The 27,136-nt window shown below is 37.0% G+C and overlaps 1 protein-coding gene across 6 annotated transcripts; it reads right to left on the minus strand.

The window, feature by feature from the left end:
- Positions 1-1,488: 1,488 nt before the first annotated feature.
- On the minus strand, positions 1,489-24,030 carry LOC136676789 (oxysterols receptor LXR-alpha-like). 6 transcript variants are annotated; one of them, XM_066654010.1, is made up of 11 exons: positions 23,893-24,030; positions 16,665-16,798; positions 12,078-12,160; positions 11,664-11,846; positions 9,617-9,883; positions 8,617-8,822; positions 7,246-7,425; positions 6,950-7,052; positions 6,634-6,747; positions 5,637-5,731; positions 1,489-5,094 (listed from the first exon to the last, which is right to left on the minus strand). In XM_066654010.1, exons 3-11 carry the CDS (start codon positions 12,118-12,120, stop codon positions 4,948-4,950), a joined length of 1,338 nt encoding a protein of 445 aa, XP_066510107.1. In that variant the 5' UTR covers positions 12,121-12,160; positions 16,665-16,798; positions 23,893-24,030; the 3' UTR covers positions 1,489-4,947. The 6 variants fall into 6 exon arrangements, with proteins under 6 accessions (XP_066510107.1, XP_066510109.1, XP_066510106.1 ...); XM_066654012.1 differs by having other exon boundaries at positions 11,664-11,843; positions 16,665-16,945; XM_066654009.1 differs by having other exon boundaries at positions 16,665-16,945.
- Between the last annotated feature and the right edge of the window lie 3,106 nt (positions 24,031-27,136).

Here is a 27,136-nt window from a genome sequence, read left to right on the forward strand (position 1 = left end):
GTGAAATATTGATATTTAAAAGCATTCAGAAATACAGTACATCCCATTTAAGTGTTTTAATTATTACTGTAAACACTAGCAATTGTTCAGGAATTCATGGTGAAGGTATTATAAATATCTTGCCAATTTATAAGAAAATCTAATAGCAAATGAGCATTTTTTTGGATCATGAGTTGCAGTAACTATTCTATGAAATTTCTCCAATGACCAACGTGAGAAGAGGAAAAATAAAAGCTATGTTATCAATATTAACTGGTAGTTGTAAGTAGCATTTGTTTTGTCTCACTAAAGTCATTTTGACTCATCAATTGTAACATATTACAGATTCGAGCCCAGCTGTGTGTGATTGGTGTTTGGTGTGTTCTCCCCATGTCCGTGTGGGATTCCTCCCACAGTCCAAAAACACGTTGGTAGGTGGATTTGTGACTCTGAAAACTGTAAATAGGTGAGTGTGTGTACCTAGCAACTGGAATGCATTGCGTTGTAGTTCTGGTCCCAAAGTCCGAATAAATGAGGGTTGTGTCAGAACATCCGGCGTAAAATTGTACCAAATCAATAATGCAGATCGGATGACCCGCTGTGGCGACCCCTGACAGGAACGGCTGAAGGTAGAAGAATTTTAAGATATTACAGAATAAAACAAACACGTTCATCTTGAAAATTCTACTAACAGAATTGGAGCAAAAATACACAATGAACATCCTGTGGACATTTTTAAATCACTGATGAATAGCTAATATTTTTCACCAAAGTTTGACTAAAAGATACATTCAGTATATATGCCTATAGCAAAATAATCCTAATATTACCGTTTAAACCTACAGTACAGAATTTTAAAAATGTCTGCATAAATAAATAAAATAAAAAATTCAGTGTGTTCAGTTTTCATGTGAACCATCCTGTTGTATAATTATACAAAATGTTGCACATATGGAAATTGCTTTAAGCAGTTTCACCATACAATACACAATTCACAATTTTGTGCCATTAAAAAAAAAAAAAAAATGCAATGTAACTACAGGAGGTCTTCGGGTTACGTCAGTCCCGAGTTACGATGTTTCGTGGTTACGACACATCTCCCATTTACTGTATAAAGCCTTGTTTCGACTTAAGTGGTTTTGCGTCGTAACGTGAACTTCGTGTTTGGTGTGCGCGGCGGAAGAATACACGGTTACGTGGCTCGGGACCGAGGAGGATAGGTGTTAGGATAGGATAAGTGCTTACAGTATGTTATTTACGTACAGTGTGTACGTATGTTCCGACTTACACCGAAAATCGGTTTACAACGCGACCTAGGAACGAATAAACGTTGTAAGTCGAGGACCCCCTGTATAGTATTTTCTTGCTAGAATTTAACCTAAATTGATTTGCATTAAATTGTGATTGTAAGCAGAGTCAAAAAACAAAAAGCAGGCAATGTTTTGAATTGAAAATTTATTTACAAGGTAAACTCAATCAATATTAAAAACTGCAGAAGAATAAAAAGACAGACAATGAGCCATGTTCCATGTTTCAGGTCAATATATTTCTGTATAAAGAATAGTTGAGGTGTTTAGTTATCTATATTTTTCAGCTTTTCAACAAATATCATATATATATATATATATATACTCTGGCAGAACAATACAATTTTTTTCAGAATTTAATTTATACATATAAAGCAGTTTATTCAAGGACTTAAGGCGTTAAAACATATGTTTGCATTCCTATGTCACCATCATTTGATGCCACATCAAAGGAGGTCAGATTAATTAAGAGTAAAACGTCCACCCAGCAGGGCATTACAAAATAAATTAATACAATCAATTCTGCAGTTAACGCTTGCCTGGTACATTAGCAATCTGTTAAAAACCAACATGATTATTAATGTGGATTGGAAGAAAGTAAAATGCAAACAGATGCTGCAAACACACTTTGATTTAGCTGGAAGGTGATCATTTCTGTTATACCTGAATACGTTTCCACTGTCATGGGCTAGAAAAACAATATAAATGGCAAATGAATGGTTTTATGAAAAATCATCCGATTATACAAATCCACTTGTACACTTTAGAAGCATTCACCACCTTAAAGTATGTACTAATATGCTCCAAATCCGATTAGGATGAGCAAACACTGTTGTTCTTTGCTAATAACTTTCCACTGCTGTCATATTTAACATACAAGAATGGTTGCAGGCCTAATGTTTATCATGTCAATCGAAAGGGATCTAGTTTAAACCATGGGAAGTCAATAAGCACTGCTGAATTCAACAATTTTCAACAAATTTTAAAACCTTAAAACATATACTATTTCAGAGCAAGCAGAAAATAAAAGCATCAGGTCTTCAGGGCATATTTTAAGGAAAAATGAGAGGCTTAAATATATTGTTACTGAAATTATGTAAATTATATAATCTGACAGTATAAATCTATAATGTAAACATTATATTCTTGGTTTTGTCAAATACTACATTATCAACATCAACTGCATCAATCATTATTCAGCCACAAAGTAGTGCTGTTTCAAAATGTCCTTATTCAGTGATAATTCCAGCAGGAATCAATGCAAACTGCAATCTATTTTAGTGCTGCTATATGACAACAAAGTGTCCAACGATGGCAAGCTCATCCTTTAAATGTACAGTATATAAGCTCACTAATAACACAGCATGGTGTCATCAGCTCCAGACTGAGGTTTAAAAATGAACAAAAGTGACTACTTTGAGTTAAAAGCATGTCAATTATCTGGAGTTAACTCTACAAGCCAAATAAAAATCCTGAATAGTAATTACAAGATTAATATGGTAATATTTTACAGAACTGCCATTCATTTGGTTCTAGGCCAATTTCCAAGCTCGTGTTCACCACAATAAGGTGCCTGATATAACTAATAACCTCACTGACTACTGTACACTAGCTACTTTGAGGTTATTGTCTTTCCATGTTGTTGGTATTTTGTGGGGGTAGAGTATGGAATTCCCTACCAAGCTGCAATGCATAATAATGCAACTACAAATAAGTTTATAAATATCAAATTCAATTTGAAAGGACCACTAACTGACTTTTGGTGGCCAGGATGAGCTGAAGTGGTTGACAGAAACTACCCTGCAAGCTTTTTTGATTGGTATAAATAGCAGTGGTTAACAACAGTGAGAATACAGAGATCACATACAAAGCTATCAGAGTTTGGGTTCAGAACTAAGACTGCATTAAGCATAAAAGAATATGTGAAAATGTCTCTAAAAACCAAATTTAACCCCTGGTTTGGAAGACCCATTACACTGTATGATTCTGATCTGAGTTGCAACAATAACAGAACATGTTTTAGTTAAAAAACAGAAAATATAAACCTTTCTAGAAGACAGGTTGACAGCAAACAACTGGAGATGCCCCTCTTCCATAGAGCGATCACTATGCCTACGAGCTAACTTACAAAGAATAATGATAAACTGTTAATAGCAGTGAATGGACCTAGTTGAAAACCAGGCTCAATTAAAATGGTTAGATAATTTCACACAGTTTCTTGCCAGCCTTAGAAACATTTGAGCAGCAAACTTAGTATGACAGGTCCAGTGACTCCTGCCAATCCCTGTAAGAGGCTCACTGGCCTATTTTTCTTGTAATATGAACCATGGATTGCATTTTGTTCACAATCACTTTCACACTGTAAACTGTGAACATGAGATTGTATGTAGCAGTCATTAAAATATATGTATGCCCAAGCCCTCTACAAAAATGTCATGTTTACATCAGTAAATGAATAAAGAAGCAGGTACGAAAGTTTTAAATGCGTGACTTCATCAAGTAGGAACACCAAGTGTGAGCTCCTCTGGCATACTAACCTTTTAGTCAGTTCAGAATCCTGACACATTAGCCACATTTTCACTGCAACAACTTGGAACGAAGGTTTGAAAAATGCGATATTGCCCCTTTTACATACAACATTCTAGGATTATTACACTCACAATACATTTCACAATAACCAAGCTGAGGTGACATTCAAGAATTACATTTGGCTACAATACATACCTTGAAAACATATATAAACACCTCCAAGGACACCTCCACCATAATTCTTTACTAATTCAGAACACCCCTAAAGTATAAAGAGCTCATAGAATTTACATTAAAGCAAAACCCACAGTGTAGAAGGGGCATAATGGAAGAGAGAGAAAAAAAAAAAAAAAAAGAAAAACAAAAAGGTTTCGGAGCACTGCTCCCTAGAAATATTAAAACAGTATTTTCTCTCCAAAGTGCAAGAAAGAAAGATAGTTTTGGAGTACAGACATGTCCTTTATTGTGACTATCCATTAACTTTGTTAAATCCTTGCTAACAAAGTTAATACCTGGATCTGCTTTAATTTGGATCAAATGACAGATCAAGCAAAGCAGCTATGGACTTGTTGGTATACAACATTTAGGCTCCAAGTTCTGACAGTGGAAATGTGGCCATGGCAAATGCTAAAAACCAACAACAAAAAACCAGAGAATTATTTCAGTGAAGACCAGGAACCATTGCCAAGACCTGCTTAGAGCTTTTGGTAATCAAAACATGAAATAAAAACAGAGACAACCACCTTATATCAAGTCCTTTGTAGCCATTTATTCCAGTGAGCATATTTCTGGGTTCATAACCTCTATATCCTAGAGCGTCGCTGCTGGGAAACCCAGTATCATCAAAGTAATTTACAGAGGCTTGGCATAAGCACTCCCAAAGCCTCACCTGGCCACACAGTCAAGAGAGAGCTCATTCTGAAAAGGCAGACCACTGACCACTGTATCCTGCACAGGAGAGTACAAATGTAAGTAAATAGGAAGATAAAACCAGGCTACTCAAGGTTGAATCACTTACAGAGCAAGTGTCATCTTGGGCCTGAAGGACATTGTGAGGCATTGCTCACCACAACCCCTCTGTCATTATAGCCCTGATTCTGCATGACTCTGTCCTGGGGGTGTGGTCAGTGCTTTACTCATGGACATCCCAGATTTCAGAGAGAAGAGGCGGAAGTTTTTTGTCCTGCAGGCGGAGGGCAAAGACCTGCTCAGAATGCACACTGCTGAGAGTGCGCAGGCTCACCAGTTTCATAAGCATGCGCGGGAACATCAGGTGATCCTGTAGAGCAGATGGGACAAGACAAGACATGATCATTCATAAGGTTTCTTATACCAACACTAGACTAAAGTAGGGCTGACCAGGTATACCCAGGTATAATGGGTATATAAACGGATAACTGGTGATAATTGAGAAGAAATCCAATTGAGAAGAAATTGAAGAAGAAGAAATTGAGAAGAAATCCAAAGCTGAATACTGAAGTGACAGAGAAAATAAGTGATGTTATATATGCGCAAAGCTTCAAAAGAAATAAAAATGTGGTTCGCAAACATTTATATTGCCTATAACCTGTTTATTACTACATCTAACTTCACTAAATTACCTTTTTTCCAAGTAAGTAAACTTACAGATTATAGGAAATAAAAAGCAGTATCAAAATGGGGGAGGGACGGATGGATATCACATTTCTCTGTTACATGAGGATGAAGCTGATATTATGAATGTTGTAAAAAGGCAAGTGGAGCTCTAATATAGAAAAATAAGACAGAGTCATGCATTTAATACATGAATACATTTAGCTCCTTTCCTTAAAGCTGACTTACATTGGGTCTCTTTATCCTGATGTATGAATGCAGTGCATCCACGTACGGTTGCTGGAGCTTCTCCACTAAATCATGATCCTGCACATTGGGTCGGTCTGAAAACACAAGTGTCCGCACACATACACACAAAAACTGTGAGGGGGAAGTTAGAAATCCAGAGTGTCTGACACTAACAGCATATATATATTTATTACAAGAGTACAGTAGTGTCTAAGAGGAAGGACAGTGAGGCACAGAGCAGATGTTCGGCAGTATACCACTAGCAAGGGAAACCTCAAGCTAGCAGTAAAACAGACTCAAGTTTCTCAGATCTTTAAAACTGCACTGTACTGTTGTTGGACATGCGTTTTTTTAAACGTGTTCTGAAGAGAAAACATGGCTTAATGAAATGCTGTGTCAGCAGAAAACACCCTACTGACAGGCATCATACAATCAAATGTTCGTAAGGAAACTAAAATAAAATATCTAAGATATTATTACACAGTGAGCGAACTGGGTCATGTACTTGTTTATAAAGAATACACATTTGTATATTACAGAGAATTTCAATAATTTTGTCTTTAATATTTAACCATGCAAAAAACTGTTTGGTTAATGTACAGTACAATGTTACAGTACAATGCAAACCCCCCTAAGGTTTGTCTGTGTAGCTGAATGGGGTTGTTGTCTTCTCAGCTGCATTTTAAGTGGAAATAAAAACACAGCAGTCTGTCGCAGGCTGAGGTGACTTAGTTCACACTGTTGCTGAAATACATAGAAGAAACTCACACTCTTAGGGCTAGCGTATATGGCTATGGTTAAGAGACATTAATGACAGATTTAAACATTGCTTTCTTTTTAATAACATTTTAGATGCATTTGTTGTTAAATAGTATTTTAATCAGAAAGTACCACAAAGCTGTGCAAAATGTATTAAATTTTATTAAATAAGCTGAAGCCAGATGTTTAATTTTGTTTTCAAGATTTGTGTGGACCATTCTCTGCATGGGACGCTGACCTGCTGAGAAGATGTTGATGGCAATAAGCAGTGCATATTCTGCCTCGTCCAGGTGCAGGTCATTCATGCCTTTAGAGAACTCAAAGATGGGGTTGATGAACTCGATCTGCAGCCCTGTTGGCAAAGCCAGCGTTCATTTTAAGACTTCAGGTCACAGGCATAATCAGCATATCAACCAATTCATTTTCATGATGAAAATCTGGATTAAATGTTACATTATTAATGATACATACTTAGATCAGTGACTTATAAAAGCAAATTCAGTCATTATCCATAACTATTATACTTTGGACAGTGTATTCATTAGTATCTGCACCTGCTTTGGCAAAGTCATCCTTGTTGTAGCTGAAGTCCGGAGAAAGGAAAGTGATGCTCTCTATTGCTGGGTTGTAGCGCCGTGATGTCTCTAGCAGCATGATCTAAATAAGAATATTATAAAAGCTGTAAGAAATGCAGGCAGCTTCGTCAGAAAGTGATATTGCAGTGAACCGTTGGCACCACTAGGGGGCATAAAACATTAACTTAAAAATTGTCAGACACAGACCAAACAATCTTTTAGGCCACAGGTGCATGTAAAGGTGATAAGGTTATTTAAGAATGCTGAACACAGACCTCTATGGTAGAGGTCTTGAGCAGGGCAATCTGGTCCTCGCGTGTGAGCTCCAGGAAGCCAGGCAGTTGTTTAGCAAAGTCTACGATCTCCTGCACTGACATGATTGCCAGCTCAGTGAAATGAGCAAAGCGCTGCTGTCGCACTTCCCGGTTCTGTGGGTCTTGACTCTGTGGCCACGGCTAGGATGTGAGGGGGGGGGAAAAAAGAAAAAGAAATCCATTATTCCGTTATTCCTTGTCCCCAAAATATTAACATTTGAATTAAAGTGTGGAGTTGATTATATAATCTTACTAAAATAAATAAATAAATAAATAAATAAAAATAATTAAAAAGACATACTCTTATCTATTTATTTATTTTTATATCTACAGATTTCATTGTATAATTTCTATTTATTTGCAAACATTCACACATTGATAAAATTTGCCATAACTTTGCCGAGGCCACCATGGATGTTGATTTAGTTTGTTTTCACCAGCATGATAAATTCAGCTAATAAACAGTAACTGTGCATAAAATATGCACTAATATATTCTTAATAGTACTAATTCTCATTTAGAAAATCAACTACTGTGCCATGTTATCAGGAGTACATAAATGTTTCCATACATCTGCTGATAAAAATTCTGTTAAATTAGGAAACCCTAGCAATTAAAAAAGCAAATCTTTGCAAAGTGAATGGAAAGAATCCATAAATATATTATTGGCTTTAATCAACTAAGAAAGGTTCATCATGTTAATCAGAACAATATTCTGTGATTAATTATAATTAATCACAAGTTAAAATGCTACTACATCCTTGTACACTTGGGAGAGAAAAAAAATGTAGTGTGGTATGCATGACAAACTGGTTAAGTTGAATAAACAGGTTTTTTAAACTTTATTACAGTATCTTAGAGGAGTTTTGATGATTTTTGAATTAGATCATCTTCATATGCAGAGTAAAAGTTTGTTTTAGGGTGAGTTTTAGATTTGAACACGAAGCTAAGACACAAAAACGTTAATGAAATAAATTAATGTTAATTCAGCACAGCTCATGGCTCAAAAACAACTTCATATTCCAGTTTCAACTCATTTGTAACAGATAAGTGAGGTAAGAGAAGAAAGATGCTGTGTTTGTGTGTTAGTGAGTGAATTTTGAAAGAGATGGAGCACAAGAAAAGGATAGATAGTTACAGTAAAGTACAGTAAAATCTACCACTGTATAGACAATTTACATCAAGAAAATAACGTATTTGACGCTTGCCAAAAATCAGACTTAAAGCATGCTTTTAATGACTATTTTGAAACACGTATTACGATCCACATCGCATATGATATTAATTTTGGTCGGTTTGAATGATCTAAAGTAAAGAACAGGAGCCACTTACAGTGACTTTGAGCCGGTCAATGAAGGAGCGTTTGTTGCACTGTTTCTGCATGGCCACAAGCTTCTCAATCATTTCCTGTTGTTCAGGAGCCAATGGGACCACATCGGGTGCAGGGCTGGGCGTAGCCACTGCCGAACTCCGAGCTGCTTCTTCCTCATGCTGCTTCTTCATCTTCTTCAGACGAATCTGCTCCTCAGAGAGCACACCTGAGGAAATGAAGAGATAACCATACACCTATGGGTAATCAGGTCATTTGTGGGCGTGCATGCAGACCATATTCCAAAATTGGTAAATGTAAATACATGTCTAAAGATTTGTTACTGGTTTTCATGGTATTTCTATGGCAGTCACAGAAAAATGTTTAATTGCTTTTCAATAATTCTTTTTTTTTTTTTTCATATAATTTTTAAATGTTCTCTTCATCCTCCAATCAATACAGTCCATTTATGGAGACAGAGCAGACAGTTTTTAAACTGATTGTTTCTGTGAAGTTATGAAAAAATATTCAGCAGGTTAACTATTCAGAGAATTCAGAAAATCAGAGAAATAGGAATGCTAAAAATGTAATGATTATTTATTAAAAGTACAATTTAAAGGGGATAAACAGTTTCAACACAAAGTGCATGATCTACTAAGAAATGGCACTTTTCCACTGCATGGAAATTCATCTCAACTTGGCTCAGCACTTTTGCTTTTCCACTAGTCAAATCTGGTAGACGCTCTCTAGTAGTGGGTACTATTTAGTCCCTGTGCAATCCAAAAAATAAATAAATAAATAACATGAATATGCAACAGGTAAACAATGCCTAATGTTAGTGCCACTGTTGTTGTGGATTTCAAAACCTGCAATTCCCGTTAGAGACAGGGATTTGCAATGTCATCTCTTACATATTTTGGGGGATCTGTGGTAGTGAAAAAGCGTGCTGAGCCGTGCTGATGCCATGCAGCGGAAAAGCCCCATTACTGATTTCAATTTAGGATAAGAAGAGAAAACACTCACATTGTTCCAGCATGCCAGCCTCCCTGCACTTGCGCAACCGGCATTGCTGGCACTTGCGGCGCATGTACATGTCCATCTCACAGCGGCCTGAGTTCTTGCAGACGTACTGTGCTCCTTTAATCACACTACGTCTAAAGAAACCCTTACAGCCCTCACAGCTTAGCACATTATAGTGGAAGCCAGAGGCCTTATCCCCACACACACTACACACCTCGTTGCCCAGCATTTTGGGAGCAGGGCCCTTCTTCCTCTTCACCGGTTGGCCCTCTGCATAGACAGATACATTTTATAAAATAACTAATGTTGCCAAAAAGTTGACAGACAGCAAAACAAACTAACAATTTGTACTGAAACAGTCAATAAACTATGCAATTCATGATACTAGACTATGTTTTTGGCTTAAGAAATTCTGAATGTAATTTAGGAGATAGAGCTGAAAACTGAATTTTCTAAGGAATGGTAGGAGTCAAGTTTATCTCACTGTATCCTCCACTTTTTGTGGCCACTTAAGAGTAATACAGTTTAAAGTAGTAATGTGAATTTACATTACTCTATTATGACATACATTTTCTTTTTTTGCTCAGAGGCTTTTGATATATGTGAGTCTCCAGTTTATTTGACACATTTTGGACCTATTAAAAACTAACTGATTTATGGATATACCTCTTGAAATTCCTGTAAAATATTAGATTAATTATTACAGACATGGAGATAAAGCTTTGGAAAAGTATTGGACCGCACAATGCTTATTTATTTAAACAATTAAATATTATGGCATTCATATCACAATTAGTTCTTGGAAGAATCTTGCTGCACTGGGAATCTCCAATAGCTCCTTGTTATTGGAAGATATGTACTTGATTAATTATACAAATTTAATTATAATATTACTTTTTATTACTGTTTTCGTTTTAAATTAATCTTTTTTAAAGACAAATTCCAGGATTTGTCTAAACATCACTGTGTAAAATGAGGCCGATCATTTTACCTTGTGAGGACAAAGGGGCTTATGTAGTGATTACTGCAATTAAAAACGCAATGTTGTGTATATAAAGGATCCATTTTCCTTTCAATAACTAAAATAATAGATTTTGGATTTTTGTCATTTCAAAGAGACATTAATGATGTATTTTATTCATTTTAGTGCTATTGCAAGCCTCCAAAATATAATTCCTTTACTACATTTAATACTGATCCACAGATATCATATATGAACAATTTATCATCATGTTTATGCATAGGTATCATCTTTTGTCCATAAAAATATAAAATACCTGCATCAGATGCCCACAAAACTCAAATCTATGAATGTCTAGTGCACTTTCAGTACCCTCATGGCATTTGAAGAATGAAGCTGGGACGCAGGAAATGGTTGAAATGTGTTGATGACTATTGTTGATAATGTTTATTATTTAGAAGAAAGATTAAAAACAATCATATTTAACACGTACCTTCTCTGGGAAAAGAAAAATTTATGCTGTAATAATTTTTGAGAACTGCTGATCAGTATTTTTGTAAAAACCCAACTTGAGGTCAAACTACACCAAGTTGAAGTTTGAAATAAAAAAGAAAGTCCTATTAATCACAAGTAAGGTGTAAATGTACAATAAAATGATGGGACATGTCATACACGTTCAGGGTGGTTTTAATTCCAGGATCTGGTTATTTGTATTATGTCACTTATCAGACCCTCAACACTTATCATCGGTGTTGAGAGTCACATACTTAAAGCAGCACCTGCGAAGCAAGTTCACCTTTGCTATTAGATCTTTCTTCCCATTATGACTCACATTCCTACCCCTATCCACCATCTCCTAAACATACACTCCTACAAACATAATGCGCCCACAATAACCTTGTTACATTGCTTAGCTTTTTAAAATTTCAAGATTAAACTAGCTATGCTAAAATATGCTACATTGCCTCTAAGAAAAAGTAAACAGGTAACAGTATGCATTAATGCAGATATCATTAATTTATGTGTGTCATAAATATACAAATACACAAGCTTCTACCAAACCTATGAACATACACAAACCCAACATACCTGGCGCTGGTGGGTCAGTGGAGTGATCCAGTTTAATGTCACTGGGTTCCATGGGCAGTGTGTCACTCAGCTCGTTAGGAGAACTGGAGAATGAAGCGGACTGACTTGGAGAAGAGTAAACCTCATGTTTCACTTCTGCTACTGAAGAACCTTCCTTACTGACATAGCCCAGACTCTCCCCTGCTGGGGAACACAGCCACACACACACACACACACACACAGACACACACACTTATTCAGCACAAAGTTTTATCTTCTACAGGGAAAGAAGGCAAGGACAAGGAAGGCAAGGAAGGCCACAATTAAAAGTATAAAAAAAATTAAAAAGACGATCAATAATGGCAGTATGATACAAATGGGAACTTTCTGAAGACCTACAACAAATGAACTGGTTGAATGTAAAATGGCTCTTACCATGACCAACATCACTGATATCAGCCGCAGAAAGGGTGGTCATCTTCTGCACAGCAGCTTGTCATAACGGACCAAGACTGTGCCTAAAAAACACAGGAAAAATGATCAACAAATGAGCTAATAAGAGATAAAATTCTGTACCAAAGGAACCCCCAGAATTCTCTTGACTTACATTTAAAACAGCAAATATTTTATATCACATTATTGCTTGTTGGTAATAAAGTTGAATATAAATGTATCAACTGATTTACCTAAAAACTAAATAAAAGAACGGCAGCCATTGGCTGCATTAACTTGCATTAAGGGCCCCCATTGTTTTTTGGGCAGCTTTGACAGACAATGTAACAAAGGCAATGCCTGTAAATAGTGTAGATATTTACTCATGATGCATAAGTGTTTTTACATAAAAATAAAAAATTACATATTGACATTGAAGATACATTATTCTCCCTCTCATTACTGCAGTGTTTATTAAGAGAACATTCACAGGCTTGTGAAAGCCTTAGAAAATGAACACTGAAAATGTGGAGTAGCCTGTTAAACAACAAGAATTCATAATGACAACGTGAACACAGTTTTCAAGAGAGTTGTGAGGTTCAGTGTATCACACAAAGCACTTCATGGGTCTAGCTTGCAATTCACTCACATAGTCCCCCTCATGGTAAGGAACTGCACCACAAGGGGTGCTATTCCTCACAAAATCACATTTAAAAAAGGTGTGTGATAGGCTGAAGTTGGAAATTCAGCAGCAGGGCAAATGTGGCCCTCCCTTCATTGCTCCTTAAGAAGCTGTTTTGATTTGCATTTCTTGGGCCAAACCACTTTGTTTTCTACGGGCAGAGCTGGGGTTGGGTGTGAAACTTATTTCCAGCATGAAAACAGACAGAAGAGCTTGGAAACCATGAGGAAGCATTCACTAAAATGGGAGAAAGATGAGGGGAGAGGGGGAAAAAAAACAAAACATAACACTGAAATCACAAAGTATTTTTAAGCACTGCTCCACAAGTATGTGCTATTGTGCTCTGTATAAATGAATAGTTTGCACAATCTATTACTAACATATTCTTAGTTATTGTTTATATTTCAGCTGAAAGCTTGACAAGTGCTTGTTGACACTGAGTAGTTTAGAATTTCCTAAAGGTTTCATACCTATACACATACACACACACACACACACACACACACAGAAATATTGCCCCTCTCTACTGCAAAATATCATGGGAACTATATGACACTAAATATTTGTGAAATTAAAATGCCATACATTGCCAACAACATCAAAATAATGGAACATGATCACAGGCTCCTTGGTTGCAAAATACAACCTCAAAAGACACCCAAGGTTTTGTGGTACAAACCAATAAACCCAGCTGACCTCTCCACTGAACACTGCAATGAACTGAAGAGCATTGTCATAAGTAAGCACAACTTGACCAATGAGACAATGGTTCAATAAACATGAGTAACTTTTATCGAAAGCTGGACCTATGCTGCAGAGTCATTCTTTCAGTAGCGTGGGAATCTGTTGCTGTGCACACAGTTGTAAGCCATCCCCCAAGCACACACCCTCTATATGTCAATGAACCAGCACATTTTCAAACTAACTCAGTCTGCTGCATCAACACCTTGTTGACAAATGGGAAATGAAAGTTAGAAACTGCCTCAAACTGAAGTAATTTCTAAACTTTTTGCTGAGTGTGTAATTACTATTCCTTTTACAAGAGAGTAAATTCATTACAGCAAGCACATTAAGAAATTCATTGAATGGAAATACATTAGAAAGAATGAAGAGAGTATTATCAGCAAACTAAAAAGAGGAAGGTAGAAAGTAAATCCCAAATGGTTGCAGCTAAAAATAGAGATGTAAGGAAGGTGTCAGATATAAGACATGACAATAAATATGTGTCACACAAGATGGTTTTGTGAAATGTAAATGTATCATTTTCACAAATATATTAGGTGTACAAATATTTCATAAAGTGTTATTGTGTAACAAGTTCTTGTAACAAAAAATTCAAACATTTTCCCACTCTTTGGTTATTTTTCTGGTAAATTTTGCATAGTACTAAAAATGAGTGACAAACACCCACTCCAAAAAAATAAGTATTAATATGCTAAGTTCACAATCTCTAAAATAAAAATCACCATCTTTAAATGGTGACCAAAACTCTCACACATATTTTGATACAAAACAAAAACAGAACAAATGAATGCATGTGCATGTATCTCCATTATTTGTCTGTTTTTGGTACACATGTTTTTATATATTCATTTATTGTCTGTAACTGTTTATCCAATTCAGGGTCACGGTGTGTCCGGAGCATACTCGGAATCCTTGGGTACAATGTAAATTTTTATGTATAAATAATATGTACCCCATATAAAAAAAGAAAGGCTCTGAAGCATCTCCATGCTCAACAAACTTCCAGCAAATGGAGCGTAAAACCTCAAGTATTAGCCAGAAATATTCTAACATGTGGTCTAACGTCTTCCTAGGATTCTAATATTTTATTTTCAAAAGTAACACCTTGGGGGCGAAAACCCCCCAAAGCAAAACAATTGTCATGACATGAATCAGATATTCTGTCTGATTTCTAAAGCATTGGTTTTTAACTATGTTGATATAGGGCTTGATAAAATATATTTTAAGTCCGAGTGTTGCATGAAGACTCATTTTAGCACCACTTGCAAAACAATTTGAAAAAAACGTAAAGCCCCTGGGAACCCATTTTGAAATCGTGTTTTTTCGTCTAATTCTAAACTTGTGTGTTAAGTGTCCAGCAAAGTTTAAATGAAAAACAACACAAAACAGAAATATGATAAATCTCTCCTCAAAAACTACCAAGATCCTCTCTGAGAACGGTGTGGGCATGGTCCAATACTAATGACCTTGCGTGACTGACAGCTCTCTTTCACTGGAGAACAGAATGCGTTACCTTGGCTACACAGCCTCGAGACAGAGCAGTCACTATTTTTTCCTGGGGTTTACTCTGAACTGCAGTTGTCATTTTTCACAAGATACACAATAAAATGGCACAGGCGGGTAGAACCCGCATTATACAGCCCTTCATGTGTGAACCTATGGATGTCTTTTATTTTGTGTGTGTCTGAGGCTTTTATCCCCGCTGCTACTTTGCTGTACCCACCGGCCCAGTGTGGTGACTATCACCGCTGTACTGCCAATCGAGTGGGTCTTCCTTTCCCACTGCTACTCTGCTCTGTGCCCCAGCCAAGTAAATCTGTTATCTCCTGTGATACGCCGTTAAACACGCCGATCAAGTGGGTCTGCCTTCCCTGCTGCTACTCTGTGATTGGTCAGGGTAATACTGACATCAGCATTACCCACTTTTAGGACTGCCCATTGACTGCCAGAGGAGAGCACAACTGGTCATTTTTGAGGAGAGATTCATCATATATATTTTTTTTATTTATTTAAACTTTGCTTTACCTTTCACATAACACCCAAGTTTAGAATCATAACAAAAAAAATAATTTAAAAATGTATTTTGAGGGGCTTTAAAAGGGGTCAATTCCCTGCTCATTCTGTATAGCAAATAACAGTGTGCCATCTGTGTTTTAAACATAAATCCCAGATTCCCTTACCCCCAACGTAGAGAAATTAAAGTCAGTAATGGCACTTTCCATTACATGGTACCTGCTCTACTTGACTCTACTCACTTGGTACCTGGTTGGTTTTTCCCCAATAGAGGCCCTCTGCCCTGAAATGTGGTCAATTTCATTGGGCCAAGTTAAGCATTGTTTACTCACTGTGCATGCACACTATTGTACATTGAAAACAGCTTCGCTCCCAAGTTCAGACAGGTCAGTGTAGTTTTTTCAATTCCTTGTTGCTCCATCTAGCTCTTGCTGGATTCTTTTGTCGGCCACCAATCCAAGGAGCATTTGAACCTCTTCAAAACCACACTCTGCACTTTTATGAGCTGCTGTTGCTTGAAAATCTTATAAGCAGCTAGCCTGCAGGCATGCATTTCACTGTGTGGACATGTCTCTTTGGTCAATCAGCATTCTGTAAGGTTTAGACATTGTGTGTGGTCCCCATTTTGCTTGCTTGGGAGCAGGCGTGAACAGGGGAAAACAAAGAAGTCTAGCCAAGCCGAGCTACCATGCAGTGGAAAAACCACCATAAGATTACTCCATTAATATTTAACATCCCTGAAGGACTCCTCAACAAAAGAATTTTCCAGAAAAACTGAATCTTTCTTTAATTAAGTCAATATAAATATTCCTAGTCATTTCTAACAATGTGTGACTTTTATAACGTAACAATTAAACATAATGTGTGATAAGATTGAGATGAGTCATTTTGCCCAGCGCTAACCTGTTAGCATTCATTTTCCTTTGTTTCTAAACTACAACAGTTTTATGCGAAAACAAAGACAGCACATCTTGACTAACCACACTGCATTTGGGGTAATGAAATTGTGATTTCGGCCAAATCATTGCAATTTCTGTGTATTCACCAAACAAGCATAAACTGCACTGGCGGCAGCGAGCAATAAAAATGAAGTGAATTTCAGTTTGGGTGCCTCAGTGATTAATGCAGTTATGATTAAGAGTGACACATACCCCTGCTGTAACTCTTTGTTATTGCCTGTCCATCGTGCTATGCATGTTGCTAGCAGGTGATGCTGTTTATCCTCTTCAACGCTCTGGACTCTGTCAGGGCAAACTCCACTCCTGAGAACGTTTTCTTGTCCCAGCTTTAAAAAGACAGAAAGGCCCAGAAACAGGAAGAGAATAAGAGAGAGAATGAGAGAAAGAAAGAAAGACAGAAGCAAAGGAATAAAAAATAGGTCTAAGTTTTAAAGACGTATGGGTCTAACAACAAAGCAGAGCTTCAGCAGGATCTTAGCAGGGTGAAAGTAAAACAAAGGGAGTGAGAAAAAGTAAAGGGAACAGAACGAGAAAGGGAGGGAGAGAAATAGACACAGAGGTTACTATCGGTCGTTAACATGGCTGTGAAATCCCTGTAGAATTCTATGCACAAGGCGCTTCTTTATTTATTTATTTATTTATTATCACTTTCAGGCCATTTTCCCCAATAAATCACCTATTCCTGTACTAAAAAAACCCTGGTCCATTGACCAGACAGGAGCACTTTGCAGTTCTATAATTACAAACTGTAGTCCACCTGTTGCCCTGCATACGTTGTTTGCTCACGTTCACCCTGTTCTTCAATGGTCAGGACACTCAGACATCCACCACAGAGCAGGTATAATTTGGTGGGTGGGTCATTCTCAGCGCTGTGGTGACACTGATATGGTGGTGATATGCGAAAGTGTGTTGTGCTCTTATGTGAGTGGATCAGACACAATACCGCTACTGAAATTTTTAAACCCTGCCTGGTCCACCTTGTAGATGTAGAGAGAGTAGCTCATCTGCTGCTGCACAGTTTGTATTGGTCGTTGTCTAGTTTTTCCATCAGTGGAACACCTCTTGCAGCAATATGTTTGATCCACTTGTACCAGCACAACACATATTAACACACCAGCACCACATCAATCACTGCAACCGATGGACTACAGTTTGTAACTGTAAAAATCACAGTGCTCCTGTGTGGACAATGGAGTTGAGAGAATAATCAAGTGAGGTGTAGAAACAAAGAGGTAGTCATAACATTATGGTTAAAGGGTGTACATCTTCAAATAACATTAAACAGATTTGACAGTATTCATCGTACAACATAAATCATTTATTTGTTTAATTTTACTTATAAAACAAATTGATTTGTCAGAGATGTGACACAATTAGTAAAATGTCTGTTTTCAGCAATGAATTAAAAAGTATAAAACTTCAGTACGTTCACATACGGCTCCTGAACTGAACAAAATACTAAACTGTCTAAAAGAGGCAGCTGTGAAAGAAAGGGTCTGTATCTGACCCTTTGGGATAACCACACATGCAAGGGCTATGCCTTTGCTTTCTATTAGTTCTGTTCTCTTTCTCAGTTTGCTCCTTCTCCCAGCTGTGCCTGGTGTTGCATCACACTTTGAATGCCTTCACAACCAGCCACAAACAGGTCGAAGTCCAGGTTATGTCACTGTCTGAAGTTGCCACAAGCTGTAATTCAACACAGCAGATGACACGACATCCTCTTTGGAGCTTAATGCTCCAACATAAGAACGCTTATCTAGACTTAATCTCATTAAAAAAAAAAAAAAGAAAAAGTTCTCCAAATATTGTAAATTAACTAAGATTAATTTGGTGTCTGAAGTTTGCTTATTGATTGACTCTGGAGCTACAAGGTTGTACCTACATGTAACATGTAAGTGAAACTTATGTGTCACTGATAATAGCAGTAAGCATCCATCATTGGTTAGCTACATTTATTCCACAGCTCTAGTGAAAAACTGAAAGAGCAATTTCAGAGCTCAAAAGTCTCCATTTAGTTTTGCCAAAGTACAGTAAATTGGCAAGTGATTATATTTAAGTTTGTCATATTATAATTTGGATAATTTAAACCATTAAATTTTGTCTTAATACCCAAAATCAGTATCAAAATAAGGATCCTATTGCTTTTTAGTTAAACATCAGGGAAAACAAACCCCAAAAACATGAAAACAGAAAGAAAGACAACCTGACCATCAGAACTGCTGCTTCGTCAAACGCACACTGAAACCAACCTAAAATAACCTCACCTAAACCTTCTAAGTCCAATGTTCTGTACAACTTATCAGTGGATTGTTACCTTTGGTCAATAAACTACATATGACAGATCAAAAGACAGGTCATCTCTTACCACACACTGCAGCTGGAAGCAACATACCTTCCAGCTGAATTAAAAAAAGTTATTAAAGTCTTTTGATGTGACATGACAGGTTCACCACCTACACCTCTCAAAATCAGTTCCAATAAAAGGTATGTGAATGTTGTATTTGAGCAAATACGTTTGGTTGCAAACTGCCTCTGTCAAGACACCTGCACACATTACAACTCAATGGCAAGGTTACAAATTTACAGTGTCTACTGTAACATGAGTTCCCATTTTCATTTATTTCTTTAAAATTCTAAAGCAACAGCAAAGCAGCAACTGTATCCATAAAAGATAATTTTCCTTCAAAAAGCTACAATTTTGCAGATTTACAGAGAATTGCTGAGAATAAAAATAGGCTATGATAAAATCACAGCTTTCGCAATTTACAAATTTCCCTCTTTCAAACTGCAATTTTGGGGTAATCAATGTCCATAAAATGTGAACGTTATCTGTTCCATACAGTACCCATCAAAAGTTTGGACACATCATTACATTAGTCATTGGTGGAATTGGGCTATTCACTGTATAGAACTGTGTACCAGCCCCTACCTCTGCACAACACAAGTTATGGTCTCAAACACAAAGGCAGCGAGGAGTTCTACAAATTAACTCTTGACGAGGCCACAACTGTTCACTGAAAACCATTCCAGGTGACGACATCATGACGCTGACTAAGAGAACACCAAGAAGCTGTCATCGAAGCAAAAGGTGGCTACTTTGAAGAATCTAAAGTATAAAACATATTCTAGTTTGTTTTACACTTTTTTGGTTACTACATAATTCCATGTGTTCCATCATAGTTCCAACGTTCCTTTACAATGTAGAGAATAATAAACATTGAATGAAAAAATGTCCAAATTTTGAATGGTACTGCATATTCACAATAAGTGGAAAATGGCCCAAAACAAAAGAAACCTGAATGTCTGTTTCCAAACTTTTGATGGGTACTGTATATCAATAGGTAAATTGATATGCAACTGCATATTTTCATCAATATATAGTTAAGCATGCATAGAGCACTGAAAGTAAACATCTTTTCAGCAACAGTATGACATATGTTTGGATGTGTATAACTAATGGAATGCATCTTGCATTAGCATATGGCTTCACATGCTAATCATTTTATCACTCAAGTGAGGTCAGGAGCTCACAGATCCAGTAAAATCAATGAAGAGGAAATTTTTATTTATCAGTTATGAAAGATAGTCTCATGGCAAAATATGACCAAATATCCTATTTATTCAAAAAACTTATTAAAAACTGGGGTCTGTTCTCTCATATGGAAAGTTATATGGCTACTTGCAATGTGTGATTACTACTATTACAGGGGTCTGTATTATATATAACCTTGAAGTTTAAAAGTTCTGCTAGTTAGAGTTTTATTATTATTATTATTATTATTATTATTATTATCATTATTATTAGCAGCACTTCCATTAGTCAAATTCACATACCTGGGCCATAAGTAATTACATCATGATCTTGCATACTCGAAAAGTATAAAAAATCTTCCATGAAAATCCCATACCACACTGAGCCACAAACAATGACCACAAAGTACAGGCACAAAGAAAATAGGTGAAAGTTAAACTGCAGGATGTTTTAGGAAGTGGTCTCTTCCTATTCTGTACCCACATCTAGTGGTTCTATCATGAGTATTCACAGGAAGAGGTTTTCACTACATACAGACTTACAGCATATTACTGTAGGCAATGTATGATTCAAAGCTAAGAATGCAGCCCAGTTCCATGTGACTATATGACTCACTCAAGACCAATGGTTTTCATCATTTCCCCTAGAAACGCAGCTCAATAACCTTATGACCAGGCTGGAAGTGGAAAGAGGGCTCAAGAAAAGCACCCATCTGTGCCGGTTTTAACACAAAATTTAACTCCCTATCGCCACAATCCACTTTAAAAAAGTGCCATAAAGTACACGTGTTCAGCATTTTAAACAGTTCTCATATGTCTATATAGGCATTTGACTTTGATCAGTGTGAATAATGACAAAACAATGATTCAAACACCCATTTACAACTCTATAATTAGCCCTTATATTGCAACAAGTCAAAAACGACCATGTCAAAGTAAACAGCTACAACTATGAGGGGCATGTAGGAATCCAATCATATACATTTGCTGTCCAATGAAAGAGATATTTTCAAAAACCCAGTTTTCCAACAACAGGAAAATGAGGAACGGTTAAAATAAACCAAAAATTGCATGTAAATTAATCATACATATAAGCCCATATCTCGCTCGATACAAAAAAAAACACCATTTCCCATTCAATAGGACCTTAAAAGCACTACACGCTGCTTGATACACCGGACGCCACAGGAGTAAAACAGAAGTAGAAACCATAACCAACACAAAGTAAAATTAAAGAAACTATATTAAATTAATTCTTACCCAGAAGCTTTAAAAGACCGCTATGTAGCTGAAGTGTCACTACCTCACAAAGTGCAGTGGGTGGACTTGAATGCTAAAAACTGCTGAGTGATTGACTGCATTAATGTTAAAGAATGAACACAGTTGGGAGTCATTTTAGTTATAGCGCCCTCTTTCGCTTATGAGATTTGTATTTAATGGAGGAGACAACAGTGTTTGTGGTCTACATTTACGATTCTAGTATGTAGGCTTCGATGCCAGCAAACAGATTGACAGCCCCTATGTCATATGTAATTAGCTAGTGGTACAGCAACCTTAGTGTTGAGGTTTAGGATTCAACAGGAGTTTTGGTGGCTGCAGGTAGGAAGAGAGTGTGGTTGGCCCTGTGTGAAGCTCTAATGGATTGGCATAGGATCTTTTACGTCTTATCTTGTGTATGATTATAATAGTAACTGCCCAGTCATTAAGGCAGAGCTCCTCTGTTAAACTGTAACAATGACTGTCAAAATCTTCAGACTGTGCACCATTCTAGTTAGAAAACACTGGCTGCTGCACCAAACTAGATAATTTGTTTAAGAACAAGACATGGGAATCAGCCATGTGTACACAACAGCACACTGGACATACACTGATGTATTTAGGTGAATAAACAAATTTATGTAACTCACATAGTGCACTATGTAGGGAGCAGAAAGAGATTTGGGACACAGAAAAAGCCTGAGTAACCAGTTAATCAGCATTTAGTTTATCATACTTGGCTTCAAAAAACAGCATTTTACACATCAAACATGCTCTCAGTAAATGTTTCGCACAGAAAAAAAAAACACATTAATGAAAGAATAGTTAAGACAGCAGAGCTATGCTACAAGAGCATTACTGCCATTCAGCACAATCCCGCTAATGTATCTTGGATTTAACACTTGATTTTCCTCCATTTGTTCTGTATTAGCTGCTGCTTGTTGCTGCTTTATTTCCTGCCAATTCATGAATTTGCAATATGTTAGCTTATGATTAGCTATAGGCAAACAGTATCATCAGAGGTGTCATAAAACATGCCAAATAAAGAAATTTTGAAATGCTGGCTAGGGTCAGACACACACAAACAATATTAAGATATAACTTTATTAACTAAACAAATCAGCAAATCAAAAACAAACTAAATTCAGTTCGGTATCATGTATCATGATGGTCTGATCAGCCTTAACAAACAATGGAGAATCGCACCAATCTCACCTTTACTACCTGTACAGTAGACAATTCCCTATTTCTAAAGAATTATCCACTCTGGAGTGATTTAAGGAGGAGACGGGGCTACTTTTTCCTACAATAGCCAGTTTCATTGTGTACAATTAGTGTGCGTCTGAAGATGCATATTCCAGTGTCAACTGCAGGAAGGCACCTGCATAAAGTAATGTTCACTGCTTAAAAAAATAACCTGATACACTATGTTCTGGTGAACTTGTAAACGGTCTTTAATAGGTGATTGTTCAGGTGATATGTTTTAGGTCTTCCTAAAGGATTATTATCACAATGTATTATTCACGTTGGATTTTTGTGATCTTTTATTAATTCTTTGTGCTTCTGCTTTGATTCTAATTTGACATAAAACATAAAACTGTTGATTTCTAATGGTAACAGTTAAATAGTTTCCCTTTTGGAAAATAAACTCCCAGGTTTCTATTCCCAATGGTGTAAGTGACCCAGCAAACATGTAGTCCACAAACCAGAACTATCAGAACTTTAACCAGATAAACGCATGCTTCAGGTTAAGTGTGTCAAATAGGAAAAGAGCTGAGAGACATTCCTTTTTTTACAGTCCTCATCTCTGGGCCCAAGTTACCTGGCTAACTATTAAATAGTGCTTTGTGGAACAACCCACAGGTGAAGGAACAATCATGTGGAAGGGCAACGAGTCTATGTTGATAACCACCTCAAAAATATAATAGACATGTTATACTGGGACTGCAGGTCTAGCCCACGGTTGTTAAAGGAAACCATCGGGTATCTATATATTAAAACCACGGCCTCTGTGTGTGCCTATCACTTTAGTGAAGTCTTAATGTCAAAGAAAGAACTGGCTTCTAATGTGGTATTGGTAAACCTAGGTCAAATAGCCATATACCCAACAAGGAGGCATCTATTTAACGGTAAACAACTTCAGAATTTGTTAATCATTGCGCTATTCTTGCTATTTAAGCCTATACTGATAATTAGTCTAACAGGGGAAGACTAAAAACAACTACACTGAAACTTTAAACACGCAGCTGAATTTGGTTTCTATTCGAATTCACAATTCCACCTTAAACTGCGCGAAAAAGAACCCAACTTTTATCTGCCGGGACTGTCAGAACAAGACTGGCTAGCTAAGCCAAAGCTAAATTATGCTAAGTTAACATCTATTAAACAGAGCTAACATACACGCTTATGTAAACTCAACCGGTCACCACGAACAAATCCGCATTAAATGTAGTTAGCAGATATAGTTAGCAATTTGCTAGCTAAGTAAAAGGAAAATAAATAAAAGAAAGCAATGCTAAACGGAACAAGCCCACTTTTGCCACACTTAATAATGTTTTGCCCTTAAACGTGACACAGTTCAGTTGCCGCAAACGAAATATTACAGATGTCTTCAGCCGTTCCAGCAATTTACCTGGATTTGAAGGCGCTGGCGAAGCTCTCTGGAGCCTCTAACGACACCAAGTTCTCCAACAACAAGGCAGCTTACTGTACAAGATGGACAACCGAAAAAAGAGCCACGGGCTGCGTTCCAAAGCACACACTAGCGCACTTTATAGTACGGCTAATATAGTACACTACCAGAGCCGCCAACGGCAGCGCATCCAGCACGGTAGCAGGTGTAGCAGTGTCGGAATTGAATCGGAACAACGCCAGATTGTCTTCCAAAATAAATGTCTTAAGAGGTTAGTTATAAAATATAAACATTTAAATATATTTAAATATATGTATAAAAATAATTTTATACATATTAAAAATAATATTCTAAAGAAACTAAAATGATCAAAAATAATAAAACGAATAATGTTATGTTTATTTTAAATCTTAAATAAATTGCATTAATTTGTTGTAGCGTCTGTGTCTGATCCACTCGTACCAACGCTACATTAGTGTCACTGCTGAGAATGATCCACCACCTCAAAAAATACCTGCTCTGTTGTGATTTTCAAAGGGACCTGATTGCTGAAGAACAAAGAGGCAAACAAAGTATGCAGAGCAACAGATGGACAACAGACGGTCTCAAATTGTAGGGCTACAAAGTGTTCTTGTATGGTCAGTGGAGTTGAGAGATTGGACCGAGTTTTTAAATCAGAGATTATTTTTATATAATTCATTAAAACACTGAACAAGCTTACAACTACTTGTATGTGTGCCGAAAACACAGAGCTCTACCGCCACCCTGTGGACAATGTAAAGAATACACAAATGTTTACAGAGGGTATTTTTTTATTTTAGTAGTGTTGTGATTTTGGACACGTCACTAAAGTAATAAATAAATGAATCACGTATAACTTCCACAGTACATTTTATTAATTATTTTGATCATTCTTTAACTTATCTGTCAAGCACAGAATTGTCAATTGCATTAAAATCTAGAATCTTTGATTTGATTTTTCATTCTCAGACAAAAAATAAAATAAAAAACAGATATTTAAAAAAGTATTCTTGTAATTGTACAAAGAAAAAAAAGTCAAAGATTTCCAGTGATTTCACTGACTTCAGTAAAACAAATATTATAATTTAGTTATAAGTTGTTGTATATTTTTGGAAGTGGATTTTTTTTTCTTTCCATTTTTGCTTGATACAAGACCTGGCCTGCTCAACAGTCTTTGGTGGCCATTGCCTCATTGTTCTCTTCTTGTTCTGTGGGAGACAGATCTGCACTGTAGGCAGGCCAGCCAAGCAGTCAATGTCTATGAAGCCAAGTTGTTGTAGCACATGCATTGCCTTGCTGAAATAACCATAGACATACCCAGGAAAGCATTGTCTCTAATAAATTCCCTGTATACACCTAAACATCAATGGTACATTCAAACATGTGAAAGTCAGCCATCCTGTGGTCACTGATATATTTTTTTTATAATAATTAGTTTTAATAAAAGTTGTTTACATTCCTACTAGTACATTTTGGAATCATGATATCCTTATATAAAATCATGATGTCCTTATATTTGAGGAAAAAATATAGTCACTGCTGCAGTGAATTGGACCGTGCTATTACAGTCATTATCTGGTTAGAGTCTGCTACCTGCGGGCTGGAGGGTCTGTTTCGTTTGTTTAATGGAGCTAGGGTCCTCTTTTACCCGGACATGTCCTCTTTTTAGACTTAAAAAACCTCCGGGAAAATTTTACAAACTTCCGGGATTTTGTTTTTCTAGAGCTTACATAGAACTTCGAGAAGCGTTTCGTTCACAAACTAGTCCCGCCCTCCTCTACTCCGTTTGGTTCGCTTGAGTGAGAAGGGGGCGTGGTAAATTAGCCTAAAATCTTCTGATTGGACGGTCTGACTGTAGAGCTACCGTTATTGGTATAGAATGTTCTCTGTAAACATTTAATTGGTCAGTCTGCACGTCAGTAGTCCTTGTTTACCTCAGGCAAAGCTCATGTACCCACCCTCATCTCGAGCAGCTATCCCGAAACGTAAATGTAAGTTCTCGGATGAATTAAAAAAGAAATTCCCATGTTTTGTGCAGCAAATAAAGGTGTCAAGGACCTAAAAGCACACATGGGTTCAGCTAACCCCCTGAGACGTGTCCTCTTTTTCTGCATCTCAGATCTGGTCACCCTATTTAAGCGTTTTTTTTTATTACGTAATTAATGTCAAAAACGTATATGTGTTCTTATTAAGACATTTTAAGAACTATTTTTAAGGTAGGTAAAGTTTATTACCTGCCATTAGGATTTTGTTATTTAGTGAATAAAGTGAATACGGAGGGGGCGGCACGGTGGCGCAGTCACACAGCTCCAGGGACCTGGAGGTTGTGGGTTCGATTCCCCCTTCGGGTGACTGTCTGTGAGGAGTTGGTGTGTTCTCCCCGTGTCCGCGTGGGTTTCCTCCGGGTGCTCTGGTTTCCTCCCACGGTCCAAAAACACACGTTGGTGTGTGTTTTCTCTCTGTGAAGGACTGGCGCCCCCTCCAGGGTGTATTCCCCGCTCGCGCCCAATGATTCCAGGTAGCGGTTACGGAGGAAGCCGTTATCGGACACTTGACGTGTTCAGAAAAATGGAAAGGTCTCGTGAAAATAGAGGTAAAAGGTCCCCACTTTAAAGCGGTTAAATTGTCGTATGAACCATTAATGACTAGAGACACAACAACCAATCATTCTTTATTTACTTATTTTATTGTTGTTTGAAATTGTGTTCTTAAAATAGATGCGTTTTCTCAAAATGTTACTTCAGAGCAGCTATCTATCACTATTTATTACAGGGTGTATTGTATGTATGTGTTCATCGAGTCTGTTATACAAATTTAGCTGTTTAACTATTTCATAATAATTAACTAAATACAGGAGGGTTTAGGTAAAGGGCTTTAGGCTTATGTAGCAAACTAGTATTCTACCTAGCATAGCAAGCTAGTCTGCATAGCCATCTAAACCCTATATAGTAGGGATGGGGAGATTCACCGATTCACATCGGTGGTTCGGCACACATGTCTGCGATGCGACTGCACCGGTAGATTCAAGTTGCATCGGGTTTAATTTGCGGGCGAATTTACGGTGCATCGCCTCTAGCCTTTTTGCATCGGCAAATACCATGGTTAAATCGGGTGTTTTGTTTTGCAGTATTAGTTCCTTATTGTAATGTATTTTCTGAGTCAACGTATTTTTTTATTGATTTCTTTTTTTTCTGAGGCAACATAAATGCACCATCGTGTCCTC

This window comes from Hoplias malabaricus, chromosome X2 (genome assembly GCF_029633855.1).
Source record: "Hoplias malabaricus isolate fHopMal1 chromosome X2, fHopMal1.hap1, whole genome shotgun sequence".
Lineage (NCBI taxonomy): Eukaryota > Metazoa > Chordata > Actinopteri > Characiformes > Erythrinidae > Hoplias > Hoplias malabaricus.

What these genes read in the sequence shown, in the direction of transcription:
- LOC136676789 (XM_066654010.1), bottom strand. Translation starts at nt 12,120, where the DNA reads ATGACCACCCTTTCTGCGGCTGATATCAGTGATGTTGGTCATG. An exon ending in TTGACCGGCTCAAAGTCACT is followed by an intron (nt 7,426 to 8,616) that starts GTAAGTGGCTCC and finishes CTCACATCCTAG; the next exon opens with CCGTGGCCACAGAGTCAAGA. An exon ending in TCAAGACCTCTACCATAGAG is followed by an intron (nt 7,053 to 7,245) that starts GTCTGTGTTCAG and finishes ATTCTTATTTAG; the next exon opens with ATCATGCTGCTAGAGACATC.